Source organism: Dama dama, chromosome 15 (genome assembly GCF_033118175.1).
Source record: "Dama dama isolate Ldn47 chromosome 15, ASM3311817v1, whole genome shotgun sequence".
NCBI classification, from domain to species: domain Eukaryota; kingdom Metazoa; phylum Chordata; class Mammalia; order Artiodactyla; family Cervidae; genus Dama; species Dama dama.
Window position 1 is genome coordinate 45,744,971 of NC_083695.1, and position 26,951 is coordinate 45,771,921.

General features: G+C 47.5%; 1 protein-coding gene across 5 annotated transcripts in view; it reads right to left on the minus strand.

Annotated features, from left to right (window-relative positions):
• Window positions 1–26,951, minus strand: part of ARHGAP22 (Rho GTPase activating protein 22) — a 176,160-nt gene that overhangs the window by 94,439 nt on the left and 54,770 nt on the right. For all 5 annotated transcript variants that reach the window (XM_061161988.1, XM_061161990.1, XM_061161989.1 and 2 more), the window contains one exon: window positions 9,423–9,510. In XM_061161988.1, the coding sequence (XP_061017971.1) occupies window positions 9,423–9,510 (88 nt within the window). The remainder of the gene's footprint in view (window positions 1–9,422; window positions 9,511–26,951) is intronic.

The following is a 26,951-nucleotide window of genomic DNA, read 5'->3' on the forward strand; positions in this document are numbered from 1 at the left end:
TTGGAGATGTGAATCCTTGCATCTAAGGAGACCTAAGTCTGATGAGAGAAACATAACTGCCCACAAAAGAAAAGAAGGTAAAAAACCAGGAGGTACTTTTCAAATCATGCATGAAAGGTGCAACCACAGAAGCAAGTGCAGGTTTGAATGAAAAGCCCCAGTATGGGAGAAGGTGGGTCATCTGGCTGGAATAAGGACGACAGTGGCAAGCCTAGAGCTGGGCCCACGCACCTCTCCCAACCAGGGCACGACACTTCCTGGAGTCCCCACAGGCCATGCAGGTGGCCCTCACAGTGCAGATCAGAAGGCTGTGGGTTAGAGAGTCAGGAAGAATGTCATACCTGCTGAGGTGAAGTTGAGCCAGTGTACCGGGGTAAGGACTGTGTTACACACTTAGGAAGCCAGGCTGGGCTGCCTGGTGGCAGACAGCCCTGGGTGGGCCACTAAAGGTTCTTTCTGATTGGCTCGTACAAGAGACAGCTTCAGTCCTATCACCTAATGGACCACAGTCTTGACTTGCAAGCATGCAGGTGGCACCTCCCAGGTCAACATTCCCTGATGCCCTCTGTGGATGCCAGGAGATCCACTTAAAGTACCCCCTGCCTTAGGAGTTTAGGATGTGGGAGAAGTAGAGACTTGCAGCAAGTTCAGGAGCATTTCTATCAACAGGACCGAAAGGAGAGGACAGAGGGCAGCAATGGCCTTGGACCCACGGCCAGGGATGGACGGAAAGAACATGGGGCTGGGCCGTGAGGTGTGGAGTACACTCAGCCCCTGGAGAAGCCATACACCTTCTGGGTGCCAAGTTTATGGATGGGATAAGGACACTGGTAAGATGTGGACTGAATTTATTTATGACTGGAGGTTCCAAGGGCTAGTGAATTTGCAAGAAGAGGTCAACAAGAGGTGTTAGGCTGCATTCACAGGCTGGGGCCTAGTGCAAAAGAACAGACAGGTCCTGCATTTACATCCAGAGGCCCACAGTCAGGGCTGGCTTCAGGGGCCTGTGATCAGGGCAGGTACAAAGGATCTCCCTGGGAAGGACCCTGCGCTAGGTATTTGGTGTTTTCTGGTGGCTGTCTTGAGGTTGTCAATCATTTTGTCTTTAAATTTGTATTTTGTAAGTGAGATCTGATGGGCCACTGGAGTGTATTCAAGGGCTTGGAACCTCAGCCCTCCTGTGGTTGGTCCTGCCCCTGAGCCTCCTGCCTCCAGGGATGCTCAGCCACCCCCTGCCTCCTGGTGCCCCGGGCCAGCAGCACACCTCTGCTTCCCCCCAGTGACTGCTGCCACCCCTTCCCCTAGTCTGGTGGAGGGCTGGGGTCAGGAGCACATGCCCGGCAGAGTCTCAGGGTGGAGCACGGTGGTGACAGTCCCTGGTTTGGTTGACAGCGCCAGTGCATGGGGTAGGTCATCGGGCTGTGGGGAAGAAGATGTCGGGATGGACTTTCTTGTCCAGGATGGGGCATGGCACCATGGTCCAGTGGCTGTTGGGAGGGAGACCTGGCAGCTGATGGGCATGTGCACTGCACCTTGGGGGACCCTGGGTGCCTGTGAGTGGTCTCCTCTTATCCCACGAGTATCCCCATGCCCAAGGGAGTGTGCTATTTAAATAGCAAATAAAAAACCCCATGCCTGGTCTGTCTGTGGCCCCCACGAAGCACAGCTATACCTGCTCCTGCGTTGTAGCATTTCACATCTATTGTCTGGCCGTGAAGTCCCTTGGAGCCCTCTTCCCTCCACAGTGGAGCAGCTCAGCCTTGCTTGCATTGGACCCTCCTAGGACAGTGCCAGATCATCACCTCTTTTATTCCAGACTCATGTCTCCATGAACAGAGCCTCTGGGCTCCTCACTGCCCCTCCACTGTGCTCAGGACCAAGTACATAAATTGTGGGGCCTAGTGCAAAGTAAAACTGCAGGACTCTGTCTTCAAAAAGCAGGAAAAAGCACCGTTAAGGGCATTAAATATGAAATTTCTCCCTTTCTTCCATGAGCTCCCATTCAAACTGTCTAATTATCCCAGGCCAGCAACAGTGGCATTATCTGGGAGCATGTTAAAAAAAACACATCCTCCAGCCCCACCCTAGATCTCGGAACCTGTAACTTTGGGGATGAGCCTAGTACCCAGGGTTTTTGACGAGCGCTGCAGGGGCTTGGATATACAGGAAAACTTGAGAACAACTGCTGGAGGGCTGGAATTTGTTTTGAAAGCCACAAACTAAAGAAATGTGAAGTTTGCTTGTATATGGCAGATAAAAGAGAAGTTGAAAGATAGGGAGAAAGGGAGGTAGAGAGAGAAAGAGGAGAGAGGAAGGAAAGAAGAGAGAGAAAGAGAAAGAGAGGAGGGAGGGAGGGCGGGGAGAGAGAACTGGCTGGTGGAGAGTGCAGGTCCTCTGCACGTCCACATATCTTAGTTCACTTGATGTTCACAGCTTTCTTGCCAAGTAGGTAGTTTTATTTCTACTAGCAGAAGATGAAAATGAGACAGAGAGAATGTAAGCTACTGGCCCGAATTCTTGGCTTTAGTGAGTGGGGGAGCTAAAATGTGAATCTCAGTATCTGACTCCAAAACCTCGGCTTCCCCCCAGTCCCTCTGCTCGTCCTCCCCCACCCCCTTCATTTTTGGAGCACCTGTTGAGCACCTGGGCTTCCCAGGAGACACAGTAGTAAAGAATCCACCTGCCAAGAAGGAGACACTGATTCGATCCCTGGGTCTCGAAGATCTCCTGGAGGAGGAAATGGCAACTCGCTCCAGTATTCTTGCCTGGGAAAATCCCATGGACAGAGGAGCCTGGAGGGCTACAGTCCTTGGGGTCACAAAGACTCAGACATGATTTAACAACCAAACAGCAACAGCGATGAGCTATTCTCTGTCAGGCACGACATCCAGTTGCCTCCTCATCCAGGCCTCCACCGTGCAATACGGCTCTACCAGACACATGTGACTGCTTGGAATACAGCTGGCGTAACTGAGCCAGGGGATTGTCGATTTCATTACAAACGTGGCTTGCTTTGTATTTCTATCGAACAGGGCTGCTCTAGAATGTGATTTTGGCCAAAGGGATGAATTGTAACTTCCTCTGCAAGAGCATGTACTTCCAGGAACACCAGTGGGGGTTCCCCGTACCTGGCCTGGTGTTTAGTTAAGAAAAGTGAGGTTAAGACAGGAGGGCTAGACCACAAAGCAGGGAAGTACCGGAAACCACTCTCGTATTTGTTGATTCTCCCACCCTCAGGGGTGGTGAGTGAATTGCTCATCTAATTTCATTTCTAGTCATTACCCATCGTCTGGCGCGCCGCAGGCAAACTCAGTGGGGCCACACGGGGTCAGGCTGATACGCTGGCTGGCTGGTACCAGGTGCCAAGATAGACTGAGCTCGGCATCCCGCTCAGGAGGCGGCTAATGAGATGAGTGATGCTCCAGGGATGTCAGGAGCGCCGTATCAGTCTACTTCTACAGAGTGATCTGTGTGTGCTGGCTTTACTTCAAGGTCAGGCCATAGAGATAGCAGGCAGCAGAGATAGCAGGCAGCAGTTCTCCTATCTGCTCCAAGCTGCAGGCGAATAAGGACGGGTAGCTGTAAGCTCAAGGCTTGAGAGAGGCTTCAAAGACCCAGTGCAGCCCTAAGAAATTGCTGGAACCCATTCTTCTGGGGGAAGCTTGGTTGTGGAAGGCTACTCTCCTGGGGCAGGTAGACACCTCGGAGGCCTCCTCATCTTACAGTTGGGGAAACCAAACCAAGGACATCTGCTCTGGCTGCCCCCAGCAAGTTAGAGGCTGGGCTGGGTCTGTCGTTGTTGTTGTTTAGTCGTTAAGCAGTGTCTGATTCTTTGCGACCCCATGGACTATAACCTTCAGGTTTCTCTATCCATGGGATTTCCAAGGCAAAAATACTGGAGTGTGTTGCCATCTCCTTTTCCAGGAGCTCTTCCCGATCCAGGGATCAAACCCGCCTCTCCTGCACTGGCAGGTGAACTCTTTACCACTGAGCCAACAGGAAAGCCTGGGCTGGGTCTGGGACCCACCTAAACAGACCTCAAAGGCATGTGCATGATCAGGATCCCCTTGCAAAGAACTTGGCACATGAGCTTGGAACTACACAGGAAGAATTAGAGCTTGACTTTAATCAGTTCAGCTTCTGAGTTGCCCCCCCGCCCACCCCGCTCACTGGTGAGCATTCTGGCAGGGGAGGGTGGTCTCCTCCATGGACACTGTCCAGGGCAAGGGTCCGGGCAGAGGGTGACAATGAGGAGTGGCAGTTTACCTCATCTCCTGCCAGATCCTTGCAATCCCCCACCTCCCAATCACTACATCAGTGGCTTTTCTAACATACAAATCTGGTTTTAACCATCCCTCCTGCTTGCTAAAGATGTGCAGTGGCTAAGTCCAAGCCTCTTTGTCCAGCATCCAAGGCCCTTTATGGCCAGACCCCCACCTTCCTTTCCACTGTGGTCCTCTACACACCACGTCTCCTGCACAGCCTACTTCTCATGCTCTCTGTGCCTTTGTGTACTCTCTCCTCCCTTCTGGACCATTCCAGGGCTGATCTTCTCTTGTTTGCTCAGCTGGGTCATTTCCCCTTCCTTGTCAAGGCTTAGCTCGAGTGAAATCTTCCCCAACCACCCAGGTGAGCCACCCCCACCCTCTGCTCTGGGCCCTCAGCCCCGTGGATACCCTTGTTGGGGCATGCATCAAATGGTATTGGGATTGATAACTTACAGGTGATAGCTAAGCGGGAACTGTGTTGTTATCATTAATAATAAGGATAAACAGACAGACTGCAGAGAGTAGGGAAGAATGAAAAAAATATCAGCGTCAATGCTGAGCCAGGCTCTGGGCTCTTACTGCATCCTCACCAAGCCCAAGGCACTTGGCTTTATAATCTCCAAGTTATAAGGGATGAAATGGAGGCACGGGGACATTGAGTGACTTGTCCGAAACCAGCAGGCCCTGGGTGGCAGGGATGGGCTTCTGACCAGTTCTCCCTTTGGAGACTTTGGAGAGGACGGTTGGGAGCTGGTCAGAGCTGGGTGCTGTGGGGACACATGTCCTGCTGGGAGACGCAGAGAGCAGGCACAAACAGTGGGATGGCACATGGGCTCAGCCTCTGACTCTCTCCCCTGCAACCTTCCTTTCTGTGTGCAGACGCCTGCTTCTAGGGAACAGAGGCATTGCTGGCAAGCCTGGGTTCAACCCACCATCTCCCCAACTTCCACAGGGTGCTACTGTTCACTCTCTTCATACCTCAGCCCCCAATGCCTGGATGGAACTGAAAACCCAGGGCCCCAAAGCCATCCCCACCCAGGCCTGTTGCCTGCAGGATGCCCCCCCAGTGTCTGGGGAGTAGGTGGGGGTCCCAAACAGTATGTTAGGGGGAGGGTACCTGCCAGACCTCTGAACGGGGCAATGTCCCCCACCAGAGCTTCCAGCACTTTATCTTGAGAAATGGGGTCTGCAGGGCCCAAAGCAGACAGGCGCTCTGCGATGGGAACCAGGCCCAGATGTCAGAGCAGTGTGAGCCCCTGTGTATCTTCCTCCTGCTCCAGAAGAGAGCACCGTCCTGCTCTGAGATTCTGGGCAGCTGTTCACATCTCACCTGGGTTATCCTCAGTTCTGCACACTGGGGTCCTTGCCCTCCAGGAGGAAATGCTGCCTGGAAAGGGACCCAGACTTGGGGCCTTGGTGTGGATTTGCAGAAAGACCCACGATCAGTATGACACTTGGCCCCCAGAGAAATAGCCAAGGACTCTGATGCAGAGTACCTCCTCTCTCTTCCCTGGAAGCACCTGAATTCAGTTTGGCAGGAGTAGGAGTGGGGTCCTTGTGCCTACCAGGGGTAGGTTCACGGCCTAAACAAAGCCACTTGGACCTCAGACCCTGAGCCATCGTCACCACCTGGACTGAAGAGAGCGGCGTCCCCAACGCAGCCCTCCCTGCATGGAGCCCCTCGCACTCTCTGTTCCTGGCTCTGGGGGGCCTGCGCAGCCCTGCTGCTGCCCCTTCCACACCTACCTCTCCAGCTTCCCGGGGGTTGATTCTGCATGGCCCCATAGCTTCTGGCTATTTCCCCTTTGCCTACATTGGTCAGAACTGGCTTCTGCCACCTGCCACTGGGGACTCTGGAAAGATACGCCCAGCAACAGAGGAGCGATGATAGTCCAGCAGTCACTCGCCAGCAAGACTTAGGGCTACCATCTGAATTCCTGTAGTCAGTGGGCTGTGTAGCATCAGGCTCATACCAGAAGGATGTTAGCAACGAGTTATACTGCTTTACGGATCACCTAACTCGGGGTACCAAACACGAGCATCTTGTGAGTTTAGCAGCTTTTTGTCCAGAGCACTACAGCAGGCCTCTCCTTCCTACTCTAGCCTGTAGATTCGGAGGAAGGCCTGTGTTTGGCCTATGGCCAGATGCCTGGTAGGCCAACAGGATCAAGTCAACACAGGGCAGACAGCTCTCAAAAGGCTGAGAGGGCTGGGTTTTGCCAGACAACTTGGGGCTGGAGAAGAGGTCCAGGTGGGAAGGAGACCCAGGGTCCTTGAATCCCAGCCCCTTCCGGGGGCCTGACTTCTTCAGGCCTGACCCAGGAGCCAGCCTTGGAGTGCCGGTGGAGGTCAGGTTTCTGCGGCTAGAACTGGCTCAAGCTGCAGCCCCACTATTCAGTGACTGTCGGGGTCTGTCAAGAGTTAGAGCTGCTGCCTGGCTGAGAAGGCTGGGGGCTGGCTGGGGGAGGAGCTGGAGGACACGCGCAGCCGGCTTAGAATTGGCATGTCTCTCCACTAGATGGCGCTCACAGTATAATTTTTCCTCATTTTAAATTCTATCTTGATGAAAAGTTGTGATTCTTTTTAATACCGCTGAAGAGCACAGATGACTTAAAATTCATGTGACTGATCTCATGCATTTTCATTCCTGTGTTTCTGTCACGTGTCCAAGAGTTGTCACGTTTCCCTCCCTCTGGGGTACTGGGTGTGGACAACACGCACCGCTGCCTGGCTTTCCCGGGCCAGAAAAATGCATCCAGTGCAGGTGATCAAGTCTTCCCTTTTCGGCTCTCCCCAAAGGTTGTATGGACCCCTCACCGCCTACCACCTGATCCGCTTTCCCCGAGTTGTCTCACAGCTGCCCTCACCATCTTTCCGGGCCTTCAGGAGTGGTTCAAAAGGCAAGAGGACAGAGACAGGCAGGCAGTGCTTGGAACCTGCATACATCTGGTGCTTCAACCATTTCTGTGCTTGGGATAAAGGAGTGTGGGGAGCCTTGATTCCCTCCCTAGACCTCTCCGGCCCAGGTAGGGAAATTACCAGACATGTATGAGGTGCCTGTGTTGGAGGACTTTGGAAGTCAGGCTGTCCAGGTACAAATCTTGACCCCACTGCCATCCAGCTGTGTGTTGTTGGGCAAGTGACCAATTCTTTTTAATCCCCAGTGTCCTTTTTTATAGACTGGGCACAGAAGTACCTCTTACCTTAGTGGGATGTCTTGAGTATTATGGCAGCAGAATAATGGCCCCACAAAGATGTCCACATTCTAATCCCTAGAATCCTAAAGCCAATCATCCCTAAGGTGAATATGTTACCTTACATGGCAAGTGGTCTTCTCCCCCACAGAGTCCAAGACATCTTTGTAAGCAGCTCTGACCAGATAAAGAGCACGCACACCTGTGATCATTCCCATCTGGCCCTTGGGGCACATGCCCAGGGTCTTTATGAATTTATGGTGGTGCGTATTGACCTCTACCTTTTGGTTCTGGCCTCACCTCACTCCTCCCCAAGTCCTAGGCCCAGGCCCCTGGCCACTCCCCCAAGCCTTCCTTCCATGAATCCAGCTCCTCCTCCCCTACACTGGGAGCCCTGCCTGCCTCAGTCCTCTCTGTCATTTCTTCTCTACCTTCTCAGCAGAAGGTACCTTCTCTACTTTACTCCTGATCCATAGTCAACCAAGCCTCTATTTTTCACTCCATACCCTGGGGTCCCTCTGTTGCCACCTTCCAACGTGCACTTTCAGCATCAAGATTCTTGCAGTAGATGAAATAGTCAAATGAAACCATGGGTACTTGAATTTTCAACATGGAGCATGCAGTTGGGAGGGTCTCCCTGCACTTAACCTGCAGACTGTGCCCTGGAGCTCCCAGTATGGACAGAGCAAAGGTGAATACTCTTTGTCCCAGGCTTGGATTCATTCACTTTCACTCCTAATGTGCCATAGCTTGCTGGGCTGATCTGTGCCTGGGCTGACCTGTCCCGTGGCCAGGTCACTTCGTCAGAGTGGTTGGGTGGCCTTGCCACTTGGGACCGTACATGTACTGGCTCACGGATGCCAGTGAGGTCCTGGCACACTCGGTCCACAGCCACGACTTCCCAGAAGAAAGTCAAAATTCAGATGGCGCATGATCGAATGTGATGATGAGCTGCCTGTAACTGATGCTCTTGGTGCCCTGCCCAGACCCCCCAACACTCACTTGTTCCCATCCACACTGGGGGCCTCTTTCCTTAAGTACCTGCAACTTTGCCTAAAGACTTTTTCTGAATGCAGGGAACTTGGCCAAGTGCAGGGCAGGCCGGAAATGCCAGAGTCAGCCTCCCATGGAGCAGCTCTCAGTGAATGGCTGGTGGGAGTTGGTGGATAGACCTGCAGCCCTCTCACTCCTTGGATGAAACATCTCTGAATCCTTCCATTGGAGCTGAGCCCCGGTGCTCACGTCAGCACTAGCTCACTAGTACACCCTGCTGGCTCTTCCCTCTTCCTGCTCCTTTCCCCGTCTGTGCTTTCATCTCCAGAAAATCACTCAGCTTCCTTGTCTGAGGCTCTGCCTCTAGGACAGGTCAAACTTAGTAAAACGCCACCTCTCTGTAGAAGCTGGCCCGTCTGTAAACAGACTGATTCATTTGCAAGAGGCAATGACTTAGTAAGGATCACATTTTAAAACTGGGAACTTTAAAAGCCTGCTTTGTAACTGCAAATATAATAGCAGTTCTTTGAGTTAAATTATTTCCCTACATCTCAGTTTTCTGTTCTGGGATTCATGATAGAGCTTATTTTAATGCTCTAAACCTGTGCTCATGGTTTTCCTTGGATTTATTTTCATGTGACTCAGATATTGTGTTTGGACCTTCACTCTAAGGCATCCTCATTGATTGCTTTCCTCTCTTGTTTCATTTTGAATTTTAAAATCCACATTTTCCTCTCATCAAAGCTAACTACCTAGATAATTGATTGAGTTTTTGAAATTCTCCCCAAATTTACAATATCGTCTAGATTTGACCCGAATCTCTGAATTGTGCCTAGAGACAGAGCTCACTTTTGTGCAGAGAGGAGTGTTGTAAAGATGGCCCTTCCCAGGCCAGAGCTGCGGTGACACCCCCACTGGGGTCACCAGGGCCAGCGCCAGCACAGAGCTGAAGGGTGCTCAGGCCTACCTGGGCTGATCTCAAAAAGGTGCTTTCCTGGGTCCTCAGGGCCAGGAAGAAGTTCAGTCACCTGGGTCCCTTGTAGAGAAATAAAGCCCTAAACAGAGAAAAAAATACAAACATGAGATGGCTGGGAAAGGGCCTCTGTGGTCAGGGTTCTGGGGGGAGGGTGAAGCTGAGGGTCAGAGTCCCAGTCCCCCAGGCCCTGGCTGGGTAGGTTGGGAGCAGCACAGGCCTCCTCTCCATGGCAGGGATGGGGTACAGAGGAGGCCCTGCATGGGGACCCCACTCAAGTGGAATGGCACTACCTTCTAACACTCTTGGAGGTACTTGACTCACAGGAGACTGCCCAGGGTTATCACTCTTCTGGTTAAGGCATCAGTAAGCATCTGGTAAGCCCATCAGCAGCAGGGAAGGAGACTCCACATTAGGGTGGGCCCCCTGTACCAGTGTGCCCATTTTAGGTTTTCGGAGGCAGGAGTTTTAGGTGGGAGAGAGTCCAGGAGAGGAAGGTGTAACTGTCCAGGAGGTGACATGGGGGAAGAGATCTGTATGAGCCCAGCTGGGCCCCCTCCTGGCTGGGTGAGACTTCATTTCTTTACCTGTTACATGGGCGTCAGCTAGCATGCAGAAGGTACCCAGCACAAATCATGCCTCAAGCCCGGTATATCCCTGTGTGTACATTACAGGGGGTGGGGCCCTGTGGGGCCCACCCCCTTCTCTAATGCTGAAACCTGGTAGCCAGGCTGAAAGACGCAGAGAAAGAACATGGGATATAGAGACCTGCAGGTTGGGTTTGAGCCTCTGTGCTGCACTTCTAGGCTGGGTGACTCCTTAACCTCTCTGAACCTCTCTGCTTGTCTGTACAATAGGATAGTAACTCCCACTTCTCAGGGACACTGAGATACCAGATTCCCATTGAAGAAATCCTGTACTAAACAACAAGGTGCTGTTATAACCATCTTGACTCACCCTGTCCCCACACACGGGGCTAGGAAGGACCTCCTTCATCCCCTTTCTCGGTGTTAGTAACTGATGTCAACTGAGGCCTTTCATTCATGCTCAGATTTGTTCAACTCAGACTACATACAGCTCTAACTACACGTTATTGGTTCTCTCCATGGGAAATTCATTTTAAACTCCATACCTACAATCTAACTACCAGGGTTCAGATCCTGGCTCAGCTACTTCCTGGCTGTGTGACCTCAGGCAAGTTGTTTAACCTCTCTGCACAACCTCCCAATTTCCTTACCTAAGAAGTAAGAATAATAATAGTCCTTTGTCAGTTTGTTTGTGAGCACCAATGAATTAGTACTTGGGAAGCCCTCAGAGGAGTACCCGGCAGTGAAAGCTGTGCATTTGCTACATAAACCCCAGCTCTTACTCTGTGTCAGGGTTCCATGCCAAGTGAAGAACATTACCCCTACCTGAACTTGCCCAGGTGACTGGCACCGTCTACATGGTGGCGTCCAGGCCCCACTCCCACATGTGCTCACAGAGCACTCTTCTTTCCATCCCTATCTTTTCCAGGCAATTTCTGGCTTTAAGAGGTGACTGGAGGCTCCACACGGGGGATTCGCAGATGGCTCAGTGGTATAGAATCTGCCTGCCAATGCAGAAGGTGCAGGTTCAATCCCTGGGTTGGGAAGATCCCTTGGAAGAGGAAATGGCAACCCACTCCAGTATTCTTGCCTGGAGAATTCCATCGACCGAGGAGCCTGGCAGGCTTCAGTCCATGGGGTTGCAAAGGGTCAGACACGTCTGAGCATGCACTCGTGGAGGCACCACATGGCTGCTGAAGTCTTGCGCTGCACGAACACGTAGAGATGCCTTTTCTCACTTAAGCGATGTAAAGGCAGAATGGCATTTTTACCCATGGATGCTTTAGAGAAATTACAGCAATAAACCAGAGAACCAGATGGTAATCACTGTAACTGAATTAAGAGTTTCTTTCCAGGGAACCTAGAGCTAGTGAGAATAAATCAGGACCGCAACCCCAGGAAGGGGATACATGTTCATTGCAGGATGTGGAAGAGATCCATCACTGGCTAATGGGAAGCGTCTCTTGTGTGAGCTGTTTCAGTAACTGTCTCGGTATAATTTTTGAGCACTTTGCTTTTTTTTTCTTCTATGCTTCAATATCTGTCATCCATAAAATGGGAGTAACAATATTGACACTGACATTATTTTCTACTCCAGCTAAATGGAAAAGCAGCAATAACTCCTGTTTACAGAACTTGTACTATATTCCTGGCTCTTTGTCTAAACTACTGGATTTAATCTTCCCAGAGGTCCCATAGTGGAGAGCACTATTATTCTCATCTTCTTGGACAAACAGATGGAGGTCACGGAGGTGAAGTAACCAGTCTCCATGTACCACTGCTGGCAAGGGTGAGTTGGGATGTGTACCCGCGGGTGTCTGATGCCGGAGTACTTTGCCTCCACATTTGTGACAACAGCTGCTGGCTGACTTTGTACGCAAGAAGCTTGCCTGGAGAGCCACCAGGCTCTGGGACCCACCAATCAGTGCTCAATCAGAATCCCAGTGTGGCTCCCATCACTGCGAAGGGGCCTCAGAACTGGCTTTTCTGTTTCCGGCATGATATTTGTGATGAAAAACACATAGGAGTCAGTATGAAGCCTCCAGCATCCTTGGGCTAGGTCTAAACCTTGAGCAGGCATCAGAGTCACCCCAGGGCTTGTTAAAACAGAGTACTAGGTCTGGTGGTGTTGTGGGAGATGTTTAACAACAGGCTCTCTGACATAAACAAGGCAATCTGATTTGCAGTGTCTACCAACTTCTGTGATTTACTCCCCGTGGCCAATTTCATGTCATCATTGAATGTGACTCCGAGAAGAAATTTACTGCAGTGTTCCTGCTACACAAACATGCTAGTGGTCAACAGGCTCTGTTCTGTTGCTGTTGAGTTGCTAAGTCATGTCGGACTCTTTGTGACCCCATGAACTGCCACACACCAGGCTTCCCTGTCCTTCACTATCTCCCTGAGTTTGCTCAAACTCATGTCCACTGAGCCGATGATGCCATCCATCCATCTGATCCTCTGTTACCCTCTTCTCCTTTTGCCCTTAGTCTTCCCAGCATCAGGGTCTTTTCCAGTGAGTTGTCTCTTTACATCAGATCGCCAAAGTATTGGAGTTTGAGCTTCAGCATTAGTCCTTCCAATGAATATTCAGGGTTGATTTCCTGGTTTGATCTCCTTGCTGTCTTAGGGTCTTTCAAATGTCTTCTCCAGCATCACAGTTTGAAAGCATCAATTCTTCAGTGCTCAGCCTTCTTTATGGTCCAACTCTCAAATCCATACATGACCACTGGAAAAACCAAAGCTTTGACTATATGGACCTTTGTCAGCAAAATGATGTCCCTGAGCACAAACAGTAGTAAATGAAGTCAAACAATTGGGGATGATACATTTTGAGGACTGATTACTTTTGTTTTAGTTATTTTTTAAATTTATTTTATTGAAGTATAGTTGATTTACAATGTCATGTTAGTTTTATATGTACAGCAAAGTGATTAAGTTATATATATATATATATACACTTTTTCATATTATTTTCCATTATGGCTTATTAGAGGATATTGAATATAGTTCCCTGTGCTATACAGTAGGACCTTGTTTATCCATTGATTATCTTTGTTTTTAATATAATTTATTTAATTGCAGGTCTGTATGATTTAAATTCTAATAATGGAAATATTTAACAACTGGCTGGCAAGCAATAGCGCTGACAGACCCATCCTTGGGGTTTCTGATTATAAATGTTTGGAGAAAGAAGGAGAATCTGAGAAATTTCCTGGTAACCCAGTGGTTAGTACTTGGGACTTTCACATGGGTTCAATTCCTTGGGGGAATTAAAATCTCAGGAGCCTCGAGGCTTGACCAAAAAAAAAAAAAAAAGGAGAATCTGCATTTCCAACCTGCTTTCTGATGCTGCTGGCTCCCAGGAAAACACTTTGAGAACTAGTTTAGGGGTAAAACTTAAAGTATCCAAAGGAAGGTGCCTTTTCCATAAACTTAGTCTGCACGTCAGTTTCCTCATGTGTAAAATGCGGATAATAATAGTATCCACCTCATGAGGCTGTTGTGAGGGTTAAGTGAGTCGACGTTTTCACGCTGGCCTTGGAGAGCCAGGCTTTGGTGGAGCTGCTGCGCCTCCGACACCTGCAGTTCCCGAGGACAAGCAGTGCCTTCAGCGCCTCAAACCACGCTCTGGACTAGAGCGGTCCGGGATCTCCCTGAGGAGCCCAAAGTGAGCGTTAGCACTTTTAAAAACAACATTTTTAAAAGCAGTGAAAAAATCTGTCAACTTTATATTCTAAATCCAGAGAAAGTACCCCTCAAAAATAAAGGCTAAGTAAAGATCTTTTAAGATATACATAACAAATATGAAATAATGCATCATTAGCAGACTCATACTACAAGAATTGTTAAAGACAATCACACAGAAGGAAAATTATATTAGTTGGAAAAAAGGACCAAAGGAATGAAGATTAATGGAGAAATAGAAAATAGAAATATTACTGTCTGAACCACCAGGAAAGCCCCAATTATAGTAAAAACGTCATCATCTATTTATCAATAATCTAGAGAACAAGCAGATAAAAAAAAAATCAGTAAGGATATAAATGACCTGAAAAAACAGTTTTGACCAATTTGGCCTGATTGCTGCCTCCTCAACAGTAGAATATGTTTTCAAATGTCCAGAAAACTTTTACTAAGATGACCATGACATGACTTATTAAATGGAAAAAGGAATTAAAATATAACATATGTTCTCTGACCACAATGAAATTAAGTTAAAAATCAATGACAGAAAAATTTCTGGAGAATCCTCAAATATTTGGAAACCAATTAATATACTTCTAAATAACTCGTACGTCAAAGAAATCAAAAAGAAATATTAGAAAGTACTTTGAACTGGATAGAAATGAAAACACAACATATAAAAATTTGTTACATGACTCACTGACTTACAAAGCAAACTTTTGGTTGCCAGGGGGCAGAATGTGGGAGAAGGAACAGTTAGGGGGTTCAACATGTGCACTCTGCTATATTTAAAATAGGTAACCAACAAGGTCCTACTATATAGTATAAGGAACTCTGCTAAATGATATGTGGCAGCCTGGATGGGAGGGGAGTTTGGGAGAGAACAGATACATGTATGTGTATGGCTGAGTCCCTCTGCTGTCCACTTGAAATCGTCACAACATTGTTCATCGGCTATACTACAGAGTAAAATAAAAAATTAAAAAAAAATTGTTACATGCCTCTAAAGGAGTAGTTGGGGGTAAATTACAGCACTAAATGCTGATATCAGAAAATATGAAAGGCCTCAATGACCTCAGCTTCCACCAAAGAAACTACACAAAGAAGAGTGAATTAAACCCAACGTAAAAGAATGAAAAAATAAAGATCAGAGTAGCTATAAGTAAGTGAAATAAATAAAAATGAAAAATAAAAAGTAATAAAGTCAATGAAACTAAAAGCTAGTTCTTATTGATAAAATTGATAAGCCTCTAGCTAGACTAAGCAAGAAACAGAGAGAAGATGAATTGCCAGTATCAGGAAATGAGGGAGGTGACCTTGGTACAGATTCTTCAATTATTAAAAGGATATAAGGTATAATAAGATAATGTTAAGAATAACATTATGCTAATAAATTTGGCAGTTTACATGAAGTAGATAAACAAACACACAAACTGCTGAGGTTCCCTCAAAAATAGTTAAGTAGCCTCATATCTGGTAAGGAAATGGAATTTGTAGCCAAAAACCTTTCCACCAGGAAAACTCCAAACTCAGATGGAATTTTCCCCCAGGGAAAACTCCAAATTCTACCAAATATTTAAGGAAGAAATAACATCAATACTACACAAGCTCTTCTGAAAACTGAAAAAAAAGTCACGGTTTCCAGTGCATTTCATGAGGCCAACATTACTTGCATATAAAAGCAGTCAAAGACATTATAAGAAAGGGCCACTACAGACCAATATTGCTCAGGAACCTCTCCCAGCCTCAGTTTCCCTCTCTGTTCAATGGGCTTCTCTGGGAATCAAATGGGACAGAGTGGGCAGAGGGCCTGGAATGGAGCCAGACGATAGCAGCCACTCAGGAGGGCGGTGTGGTGGAGGTGTCACTAGTGAGAGCTTACAACCAGGGCTCAGACTGGGCCTTCAATGCCTGAGCAACAAGGTGAGCCTCAGCTTCCTCCTCTAGGGTGATGTGTTTTGAAGCCTTCACAGCATTGGGTTGGATGCCTGGCGAGAATAAGTGCTGTTGTTGTAATTTGTGAATTATTATATAGCCAAGGAATAGAGCCTGCTTTTAACCATTTTACAGGAGTTAGAATACATATACACATTTAAAAATAATTATCAGTTCAGTTCAGTTGTTCAGTCGTGTCCGACTCTTTGTGACCCCATGAACTGCAGCATGCCAGGCCTCCCTGTCCATCACCAGCTGCTGGAGTCTACCCAAACATATGTCCATTGAGTTGGTGATGCCATTCAACCATCTCATCCTCTGTCATCCCTGTCTCCTCCTGCCTTCAATCTTTCTCAGCATCAGGGTCTTTTCAAGATAATTATAGGGGTTTGTAAGTATTGTGATGTTACCACTTAATGTGGGACTCAAGCAGGTCCAAGACTGAGGCTTGGTTTTCTTACCTGTACAAATGAGGACATTAACCTTTATCCTTTGTGCCTCACTAGGTTGCCTGAACTAGTGCTTTGTAAAGTGCTAAAGGTTGAATGAATACAAGTACTTGTCACAATTATTATTTTAAAACCTATGTTGATCTCTATATCTGTTCATTTGGTTTGGCCCTAGGAACAACCCCCTCCCCACATAACACCATCCTTTGTGCCATAGAATAAGGTACAGTGTAGATTCAGCAGGCCCAGGATGGTGAAGGACAGGGTTCCTCTTTCATAATTTGTGGTGACAATCCTGGGGGGACCTCCTGCAGGGCCGGGGGTGTCTGTACTTCTCCCACCAGTCTGGGTTTTGAGCTTCACAATTGTTCTGTGATCTTCACACTCCAATCCAGTTCTCTCCCTAAACTGATCAAAGCTGGTTCTCTGGGAAGTCTTCATTCTTCATCTTGATGAGAGGGAGACTATCTAAAGAACCAACTTCTGAAATGCTTCCTAGCAAGTGGCATGATACGATTTTCCACCAGCAGAACCTTGGAAAGTTGCAGACACATTTTTAAAAGTAACCACTTGGGGTTCTTTATCTCCTGTAATTCAGACTGTGGCCTCAGATCAGTCTTAGAAAGCTTTAGCCTCTGACACCCAACCAAGAACTGAATCGCTCCAAATTCTAAATAATACAGATCAGAATGAATTTCAGTGCCAAGCAGGGAACCATTCTCCTCTTTCCTTATCACACAAGCCTGTAATCACAGTCCATTACTGTCCAAAATGTAGATATTTAAAAAGGCAAACTAAAAGTTGGAGACAAATTGCTTCTTGGTTGGGGTACTTTCTCTCCCTAAGGATTTGAGATGAGTCACTTGTCTGGTCTCATTCTTGGCTCCAGACTTCATCCTGAAGCTTCTTCCAACAGATTCCAGAGTGACACCACCTCCCATGCACTCCAAATGCACTTGGTGTACTTGACGCGTCCCCACGCCCTGCTTCACCACCGTGTCGTGGGCCACACCTGGTCTCCTGAGAGAATCTGTCAGCCTGAGAGGTGTGCGCCTTGGGGCAGAGTATTGGAGGGACAGTACTATGCTTTGCAGAAAGCAGGGGCTTGGGGTCTCAGCACCAGCTTCCTGCACCTCCCTAGATGATCAGAGGCCCTGAAGCCCTCACTGGGAGGCTGCCCACCCCACAACCCAAGCCCACAAAAATCTAGCTAGGATCAAGGGTGAGCCTGGGGCCTGGGGTCTGGGCAGAACCCTCAGCAACCCTCCAGCCTCAGAGCCAACAACCTCTCCCAACCCAGGAGAGAATGCTCTTTCCAGGGTGGGTGGGTCCTCCTTCGATGGTCTTGGATTTCCCTGTGGTTAGCTCTGTGTCACTCCAGGACCCTGATCTAGGTTCTGCCCCAAATAATGAAACCCTGACTGTCCCTGAGGGACACCTGGGGACATTTCTTCAATCAGTCTCATCTCACTCCAGAGGCTGTGGGATTGAGGCTGTGCCCGTGGTCCCAGCACTGTGACACCTCGGGCTCCACCTAGGCGAGAGGTCCCAACACAATCACCCCCCCAGGCCCTTGTCATTAATGCTGTGATCACGTTCATGAGAACAAGGTTCGATCCTATGTTGCAAGGCGTCTGTGTGAAGCCAGCACTCACTAGGTTCAGTATCCTGGCCCCTCTGCATCACTGTGGCAGGCCCAATGCTGCAGTGCCGAGTAGCTTTCTAGAGACACAGGGGAATGAATGCTTGTGATGAGGGCCAGCATGCTTACATGGGGGCTTCCTAAATCCTCTGGTGGAGACAGGGCTCTGGCCAATCAGGACTGGGTGGAAGTGACATCATCCACTTCCAGGCCTGGTCCTTTACAAACTCTGTGTGACTTCCAGCCTTCTCTCTTCCCTCCCTCCCTGCTTCAACCTCGGAGGCCACAGAGATGGATGAGGCTGCCGTCTGGTCCACAGCAGACTTGCCGCAGCAAGAGGTAAACTATTATTGCATTTAGGTGCTGGGATTTCAGGATTTAGCACTGTTTAACTGATTAGGTATACTGAGCAGATACATTTTACGTAACTTTGCCCCAAACCGCTCACTTGGCACAATAAAATTTTTAATATCATAGTACTGTTGAAACACTCTATTTCTATGCAAAGCCACTTAACTAACAACAATTATCCTCTTGCTCCTCTGAATGTTGGGAAGGAGAACCAACGAGAGGGCAGATCCATCTACTCACGACACAGCCTTGGGGGGCAGGGAAAGCTGGCATCTGCCTAGCTCTGTGGTCAAAATGCTGAGCAGGACATGGTAGAAGGTCTGGGTTCTGGCCTCCAATCACAACAGGTGGAGAACCCCCTTCCTCCCTGACCCTTCGGACTGGAGCATGGGAAACCCAGTAAGGATACAGGTCACTATCCAAAAAGGGTGATGGCTCCCACTGTCCCTGGATGAATGCCCAGCCTGTAAAGGATCCCCTTTGAGCAGTGGCAGTCCTGGGAGTGTGAAAATGCCCCCGTTTCTCCTTGGCTCAATGGACTGAATAGGAGGTCTCTTTGCCTCCTTAAAATACCTGGTGTGCAAGGTGAAGTTTAGGGAGAACTACCCCTACTTCCGCTTGCGTCCTTGTGATGATGGTTGCATTGGTTACTGCAATCAAGAGCGGATGCACTTAGAAGAGAAGCAACCATCAGAGGGCATGAGCTCTGAGCTTTCTAGCAGGGAATGAGACTTCACCGGTCAGCCACTTCTTTCCAACACATTCTCTGACCCAAGACTCAGGCAGATGTTGGTGTCAACTTCTGCTGCACCTAGGTGCCCTTGGCCTTCAGACCCCACGTGGCAGGTTTGGAGAAGCCTCTGCCTCAGAACCAGGAGCCCTTGATAAGCAGCACTGCCTGGCCCCTGCCCATGTGGTGAGGAGACCGGGGTACGTGGCTGCTCCACAGCCAGAGTCTGCAGCACTGAACCACAGAGGTGCTCTTCCATGCACTGTCCCTGCCACGTTCCTGGGGTTACACCGCTTCCAGCCTTCTCTGCTCATGATGGGCAGGCTGCCTTAGAGGCTCCCCTACCATTCAGTTTGGCCTGGACCTTGAAGCTCACTCCCTGGGAAGCTTCTTTCTGCTCAGAATACCTACTGTTGGGACATGCCAGGTCTGGGTGCTTGCCTTGGGTGGGAGGGGCCCCCTCTTGACTGGAAGTGGTTTGGTTCTGTCTTATTGCTCTCCAGGCCCTGCAATATTGCTATGCTCTGGGGTCTATGGTCATCTGGGAGAGGGTCATCTGCTATGCTGTTTAGTTGAGAGCAGGTTAGCCTGAGAAACACGGTGTAGATTCCTTTGCACTGATCCCTGCCAGGCTGTCTTGCTGAGCAGACTGCTGCTGAGAGCTCATGCTGCTTTCTGCCGAGGAAGGCACACTCCCATCCCGATCCTCTGTGAAAGATCATTCGGGAAGCCTACCCACTGTCCTCAGCAGACAAGGCAAGGCAGCAAAGTCACAGCAACACCCTTAATCAGCTCCATTTTGCTGATAAACTGTAATTCAGTCCTCAACTAATGTATGAAGGAGCTGCTGCTCTTAAGTCACTTCAGTCATGTCCGACTCTGTGCGACCCCATAGACGGCAGCCCACCAGGCTCCCCCGTCCCTGGGATTCTCCAGGCAAGAACACTGGAGTGGGTTGCCATTTCCTTCTCCAGTATGAAGGAGCTAGAATGTACCAAATACAATAAATAAGTTATGCTCATCTAAACAATGAATAAGATATGTTTTCCATGCTGCCTCAATGGTATTTGATTCCGTTTTTTTGACTTGTAATTGACCAAATGAGTCATTTACCAATCAGTCTTCCAGCTATTACTGTAAATTAACTGGGTTCAATTGAAAGCCAAAGGATTGATCTATTTTAAGTGGAAGTCATTTAAATACTGTAAGCGAATATCTGTGTTGACTTAAATTAGCAGACCCTGAGAGAAGCTTATTATATTTCCACCAACAGGCAGACACACTGGAGGAAACATAGAAGTCATTTTTAGAAGGTGAAGATCCATTCTGTAGGCAGTGACAGTCTGAACGCAAAATAATTCAGGGCAACCAAGACACTTGGCAGTGGTGATTTACATACTCCTGAGCAAGTCATCAAGCTTCTTAACAACTGGGTTTTCTTTCCCCACAACAGTGGCAAAGTCTCACCACATATTGACGAGCTGTAGGTACTCCTAAGGTATTGGGTCATTGCTACTCCAGGGGTCACTTTCAGAATCACTGCTGAATGGTATGAGATAAGCTTGAACACATATTTGGGGATGGTTATGTTTTTCCTTGACATGTCCGATGCAGAAAAAAAAATTACTTTAATGAAATACCTTAAAAATTGTTCAAAAACGACTTGGCTGCTGTAGCCAATTCTAAATTTACTAGATACATTTCTGTTTGATTTTTAAATAACTATTTGGTAAGAATTTTCATTTTGATCTGTTAGTGGAGCGGAGTTACATTTCTCAAAGAGCTACAAAAATATAAAGTATCCCATAAAGAAAAGCCATGTCTTCTGATATTGGAACCTAAATAAATGATTTTTTTAAAAGAAAACATAAGACTCTGGTGAGTAATTCTTCACAAAAGCAGCATTTGAAATTATCCCCAAGGGCATTTGAAATAAGAAGACATTTATTGTTTAAGTTTTCTTCTGCAGCACTAATGGCAACGTTAATACCAGTATGCAATTAGCTCATGGTTATTTCTATCGCCCTGTGGAGAACATCTGCATAACGGTTACTGAGCTCTTCTGAGGTGACGAGTGGGCCTTGTCCTTCCCTCAAACTCATGCGGGTTCCTTCTGAGCACAGCTGGATCATTTGGAATTTGCTGTGGTGAGATCTATGGGGGCAATTAGGGAGGTAATTCAGCATCAGGGACTGGAACAAAGTACCCTTCATATTTGGAGGGGGGGCATGGTAGCCTTTGTGCAATTCTATTTGTTCTGAATATGGTTTTTGGAGGTTCACAGAATAAATGTAATCTTGTTTGCATAAGGGTGCAGGGGCCTGATCTAGTACCTTTCCCAAGATTTCTCTTTAAATGATTTATTAAGTTTGTCTCTCATACGGGTAGTTCAGTTTCCTGAGCATCCTGGCTGCTGGTGATTGGAATGGGCTAGAAGGCCCAAGGATGTCTCAGTTGGGGCCATGAGGTCTATCTCCTCATAACTGTGTGGTCTACTCAAGCATCCTCACAGTATGGCAGGGCTTCCCAGAGCAAAAGCAGAAGCTGTTTGGTATCTCAAGGACTGAACCTAGAACTTGCATGGCATCACTTCTGCCTCATTCTATTGGTCAAGTAATCACTAGGGCAGCTCAGGTGCAGAGGAGAGGAAGGAGACTTTGTTTCTCGTTGGGCTCATACGCATGTAAGTGTTAGCTTTCATTTAGATTCAAACCCATGAAGTAAGGCAGGGCCAAGATCAGGGCCATGCTGCATGCCACCGAATTTCTCTTGCTTGACTGAGCTGGGTGATTGCTAAACCTTCACTGGGTACAGTTCCACCCATGTGAGGAGGTCACCACGAGGACATAATCTTACTTTCATAGCAGCCCTATAAGGTAGGTGTGGGTATGCTCACCTCACAAAGAGAAAACTGAGGCTTAGAGAGGGCAATAACTTCTCTGGTTACTAGCTAGTAAGCCAAAATCTAGAAATCTGTCATTCTCTGTCATGCAGGATTCAACAACCCACTGAAGTCCGGACACCTGTGTGTCCATGACGGTCTTGATGCCCACTGGTCTGAACACCTAGTTGGAAAAGGTAATACAGGGTTGCTCTCAGGGAGCCTCATGGATTCAGGTGGTCCGCGCTTCCAGGATCTGTCACCTGTTTTCACATTTCATTTTAGAAGCCTCCTTGGAGGACTTCTATCTTAGATACCATTCCAAGGATTACAGGAATCTTGTCTCCGAATGTTTCGGCAGCACTGACATCACTACAGCTACCAGCTGCCATTTGTCCAACCCTCAGGGCAGCCCCAGAATATCACACCAAATGTGGGAGCAAGAAGGCTACAATGATCTGTACAAACCTACAACTCGTAGGTGGTATAAATGGGATTTGAACCCAGGTTCTCCGATTCCAAATATTGTTTTCTTTCCATGGAATGAAAGCCTCCATCCACCCTTCTGAGCATCACTTTCTCCACCTGCACAATGGAAATGGATTGTATCTGCCCTTGTAGGGTTGCTGTGAGGCTCAATGGAAATTATGAATGTTATTTAATTTAGAGTAAAAAATTATGAAATTATTTAAAAAGTATTTATTTAGCATCTACTAGGAGTCAGGCACCATTCTGGACACTGAGGACACAGGGAAAACCAATCAAACAAAATCCTGACTGTGATGAGCTTACATTCTAATAAGTGAAGGCAGTAAAATAAGTTTCTTGCCACCTATCGAGCACTTTACAAGAACAATGAAACATTTTCCCACCAAGGATCTAATACAAGGCTAGATCAGAGTGTTCACTCATTTAGCCAATTTATTCATTTCTTCATTCATTCATGTAAGCATCAAATATTACTGAATCAGTTATGGGTCAGGCACCATGCTAGGTGGTGGGAAAAGATAAGTGGTAAGTAGACAAAAGGAGAAGGGGGTGACAGAAGATGAGATGGTTGGATGGCATCACTGACTCGATGAACATGAGTTTGAGCAAACTCAGGGAGATACTGAAGGACAGGGAAGCCTGTCCTTCCGGTCCTCCCGACTCTTCCACAGTTGGACACGACTTAGCAACTGAACAACAACAACAACAAAGATAGATAGAGGTCCCACTTGAATGAGGTTTACAGCCTAGAATGAAGAAGATATGAAGCTAAGAAACTTTTATAAAATACCAGTAGTAATGTCAACAGTGGCAACAATGATAACAACAATAATGACCTCTAGGCTGGTTTGAGTAACAGTTTACAATCGATGAAGGACGCTTAGTTAGGGTTTACTGAGTCAACTCCAGCTGAGTTGAACTTACAAGGTCTAGCTGTGAAAGAGCGTCTGACACATAGCTTGCTCTGTGACTTGCTGTGAGCACAGAGTGGCTCAGGCCAGCCTGATGGTATCTTAATCTTGCCCCCAGATAGAGCTGAGATAAGGGCAGATCCTTACTAGCCAAAGCTGTGAGGTTCTGCGGGCAGACATTAAGCAGACTTCAGGCGCTATGGTAACATACTCACTAACCTAGGCCTGATGCCAGTCCCCAGTTCCCTCATAGGGAACATGGAAACAACACAGGCACCTTTCTCAGGGGCCAGGACCCAAGGAGCCAGCTCACGACAACACTGGTTTTGTCTTTGACGTTCAAGCTGGTAAACAAAGCCTGGAGGAAAGGGGTGACTGGCTGCCTGTTGGAACATTCCCTGTGACCTTCAAGCTCTGGGGTCAGATGGTGTCTTTCCTCCCTTGAGGTTTTCTCTTTCTTAAAGACTGCAGGTTTCTGATCGCCTAGTATTAATGTCTGCTCCTAGAAGTGCATCTGCTTTCCCATCCATCTTGTCTCTCTTCCTCCCAATTCCAAGCTTTTACCCTAAATTAAATCAAACTTTAAATCAATCTTCTCTCCCACTGCTGAGCCTCTCATTACTTATGCTCCTGGAAAACAAAACAAAACAGAGCTTAGCCTGCTCTCAAAGTGATGTTTAAATTGCCTCTGCTAGAACCTACAGCTGCATCAGCCACCCGGGCGTAGATTTGAGACTCTGCCACCCCGGGATGCAGGCATCCCCTCCCACACTTTGTCCTCTGCTGCTTCCACGGTTCCTCAGTCCCTTAATTCAACACCTGGAAGTTGAACAACAGCCCCATCTGATGGTTTTTCTGCCTCCAGCCTGGCGCCCTCCCAACCCCTGCCTGGGCTGTTGTAGATGATTTTCCTCTTGGAGCACCGAAAACTAAGTCTGAGCCCCCAAAGCCCATAGCCCCTCAGTGCTGCCAGAATAAGGATCCAGCTTCTGAGTGTGGCACTCCAGCCCTCCACATGCAGTTTTTGGTACCACGTGCAGGTTGGGTTCCTGCCAACACAATGAGCCTTGTACTCCTGCTTCAGAGACCCAGGGCTCCTCCCTGGGTGTGAGCTGCCAGACTCACGCCCCCCTCCCCCAAGTTCATTTTAAACACATTTTCTAAGTACCTTCCATGTGCCAGGGCCAGATCTGCAGGGGCGGGCTGGGCTTGGCAGCTCTGTCTGGAAGGGGGCGCCCATCGTCTGACCTCTAGGCTGCTCCCCTTTCTCGTTATCTGAAGAGAACTGTCTGGGGCTGTGTCCCTGCTGCATTCCTTTTCTGCTTTTCATTTTTCTTTTCTTGTTTAACTTAAAATATTTTAAAATATAGACTTAAATAAATATAGCCTCCCTGTGAGAAATTAAAATGCAATCACCCCTCAGTACTGGTGGGGAAGGGTTCCTATACTGCTGCTCCCCCTGTGAAGTTATCCAAACCCTTGGATTCTCAAGTCCCTTATATAAAATGTGTAGTATTTGCATATAGGGGCTTCCCAGATGGTGCCAGTGGTAAAGAATCCGCCTGCCAACACAGGAGACACAGGAACTCAAGCATATCCTCCCACATACTTTCTGAAAGCATCTCTAGTACAAGGTCAATGCTGTGTACATAGTTCCCGGTGTACAACAAATTCAAGTACTGCTTTTTGGAAACTTCTGGAAAAATTTTTTTCTGACTAGTTTTAATCCCAGTTAAGTTCACGGCTGTGGAACCCACAGATATGAAGGGCCAACTGTAACACAAATAAATCTCAAGCTTTTTGATCATCACCCCATTCTCCATGTTCTCCCCAAAGCCTTGCCCTACAGCTTTGACTTGCAGTAGTCATATTCTGAAAATTCCAAAATTATTTTAGCTTTATTTCCCTTATTTTTTTAAGTGCAAGCTCTATCTCATACTAGTTTTAGAGAATCAAGTAGTTCTGCCAGGCTTATTACAAGGCAGCAATTTCTTCCTCTTCTACCATTGCCCACATCTTAGTCACCACTTGCAGCTCTTGTAGGTGAGTTGTCTTCTTTTCTTATGTTTATTTCTAAATATACGCTTATATCACTGTGTATTGATTTAAAATTTAGGGATTGGGAAGCTCCCTGGCAGTCCAGTGATTAAGACACCCTGCTTCTACTGCAGGGGGTGCAGGTTTGATCCCACATGCTGTAGAGCAGCCAAAAGAACAACAGAAAAATGAAATCAATAAATGACTTCTGTGTAAAAAATTTTTTAGGCATTAGCTATGGAATTCCCAGCATGGAAGTTTGAACTTTTGCTTTATTTAACTCCCCTCCCAGCCCTATTCCCCCTCAATGTGACTTCCAGAGCCTCCACAATACCTTTGGTTTCATCACTCAGCTGTTTACACTCTCATTCTGGGAAATTTAACTTAATTGAATAGCTTTTCCAAGGATTCCTTTTTTCTCTGTTTCTAGAACTCCTTCTCAGATGCTGAGTCGTCTTTCCTCTTTTCCTCTCTGTTCTTCTTTCTGAGAGATTATGTCAAGTTTTCCATCCAAGCTTTCATTTGAGTTTTTGTTTCTGGTATTTTATTTCTCAATTCTGGGAGCTGGTTTGTGCTCTGGCTGTCCATTTTATAGTCTCTCTCTGAGGATGTCAAAGATAGTTTTATATACAAGTTTTCTCCCCCTTGCATAGTTTTTATTGCATCCAAGTTGCTTTTTTTATTTTGATCCTTTCCTGTGTTTCTGTCCAGTCTTTATATGTGATCCTTCCCTTAAGTGTCTAGTGACCCAAAGCACTTCATGCCTACTAGTTATTGTTCTCTAAGCAACTGTTTGGAAGTTGTATGAGGGGAAGGCTAGGGATGTTCACATGGCAGGCTGAAAGGGAGAAAGAGAGAGAGAGAGAGAGAGAGAGAGAGGAGAGAGATCTGCCTGGGCTGTGTCATGGGGGACCCCTACTGTCAATACGTTTTGTGTTTTTCTTCTTGGCCTATCAGATTTTCCAGTGAAAATTCTTCATTTCCTTCCTGAGGGCTCTTCCTGACTGCTGGGATCTGGGAGCCGAGTGTGGGATGAAGACTGGAAGAGCTAAGTAACTGGTCTGCATGTCCACCTCCATCTGAGCCTCCTGCTCCAGACTGGTACCTTCTCCCACCTCAACGATAAGGCCAGCATCCTCAGTGTCCTTCCCAGTTATACCCCAATGAAGGAGGGTGGTCACGGCTTTACACCAGAATGTTCAGGAGATCTGGGACCGAACTGCTTTTTAAAGTGACTTTCAATCAGTCCTGTATGGAGCTCTTCATTTGCCCTCATTTTCAGAGATAATTGGTCCTGCCAGTGATCTGAGTCTTTGCTGAGGGGTGAGGGGCCCACCCCCTCACCCCCCAACAACCAGACATTGCAAACCAGATGCAATTTTGTGCTCTCTGTAGTGCTGGTTTGGAATTGAGCTTACTAGGGTCTGTTGAATCCTCCACCTTCTGCCCAGCTGATGTCTAGCCTCCACTAGCGGCTGTCTCTCTCCTGCCGTCTCCATCTAGGTGCGTCCACACCTTCACAAGCATACGTTTAGTGCTCTATACTGGAATTGTGGGGTTTTAAAATCTGTCATCCTTGACTAGAAGCTTGAATTTAAGCTTTGATTTTCTATTAACTTAAGTGTTACAAAGTGTGTGTGTGTTTTATTTCCACATGTACAGATTTCTCTCTCGCATACATGCCCTCACTCACTACCACTTTGTTTTGAATTTCTAAGTCTTCTTTTTGTTCTTTTGCACTATTGTAAGTCTCTATAATTTAATTTTTCTTTAAAAAATGGAAAACAATGAGAATTTTTTCTTTGTTTATGTATCCTTCAAAGC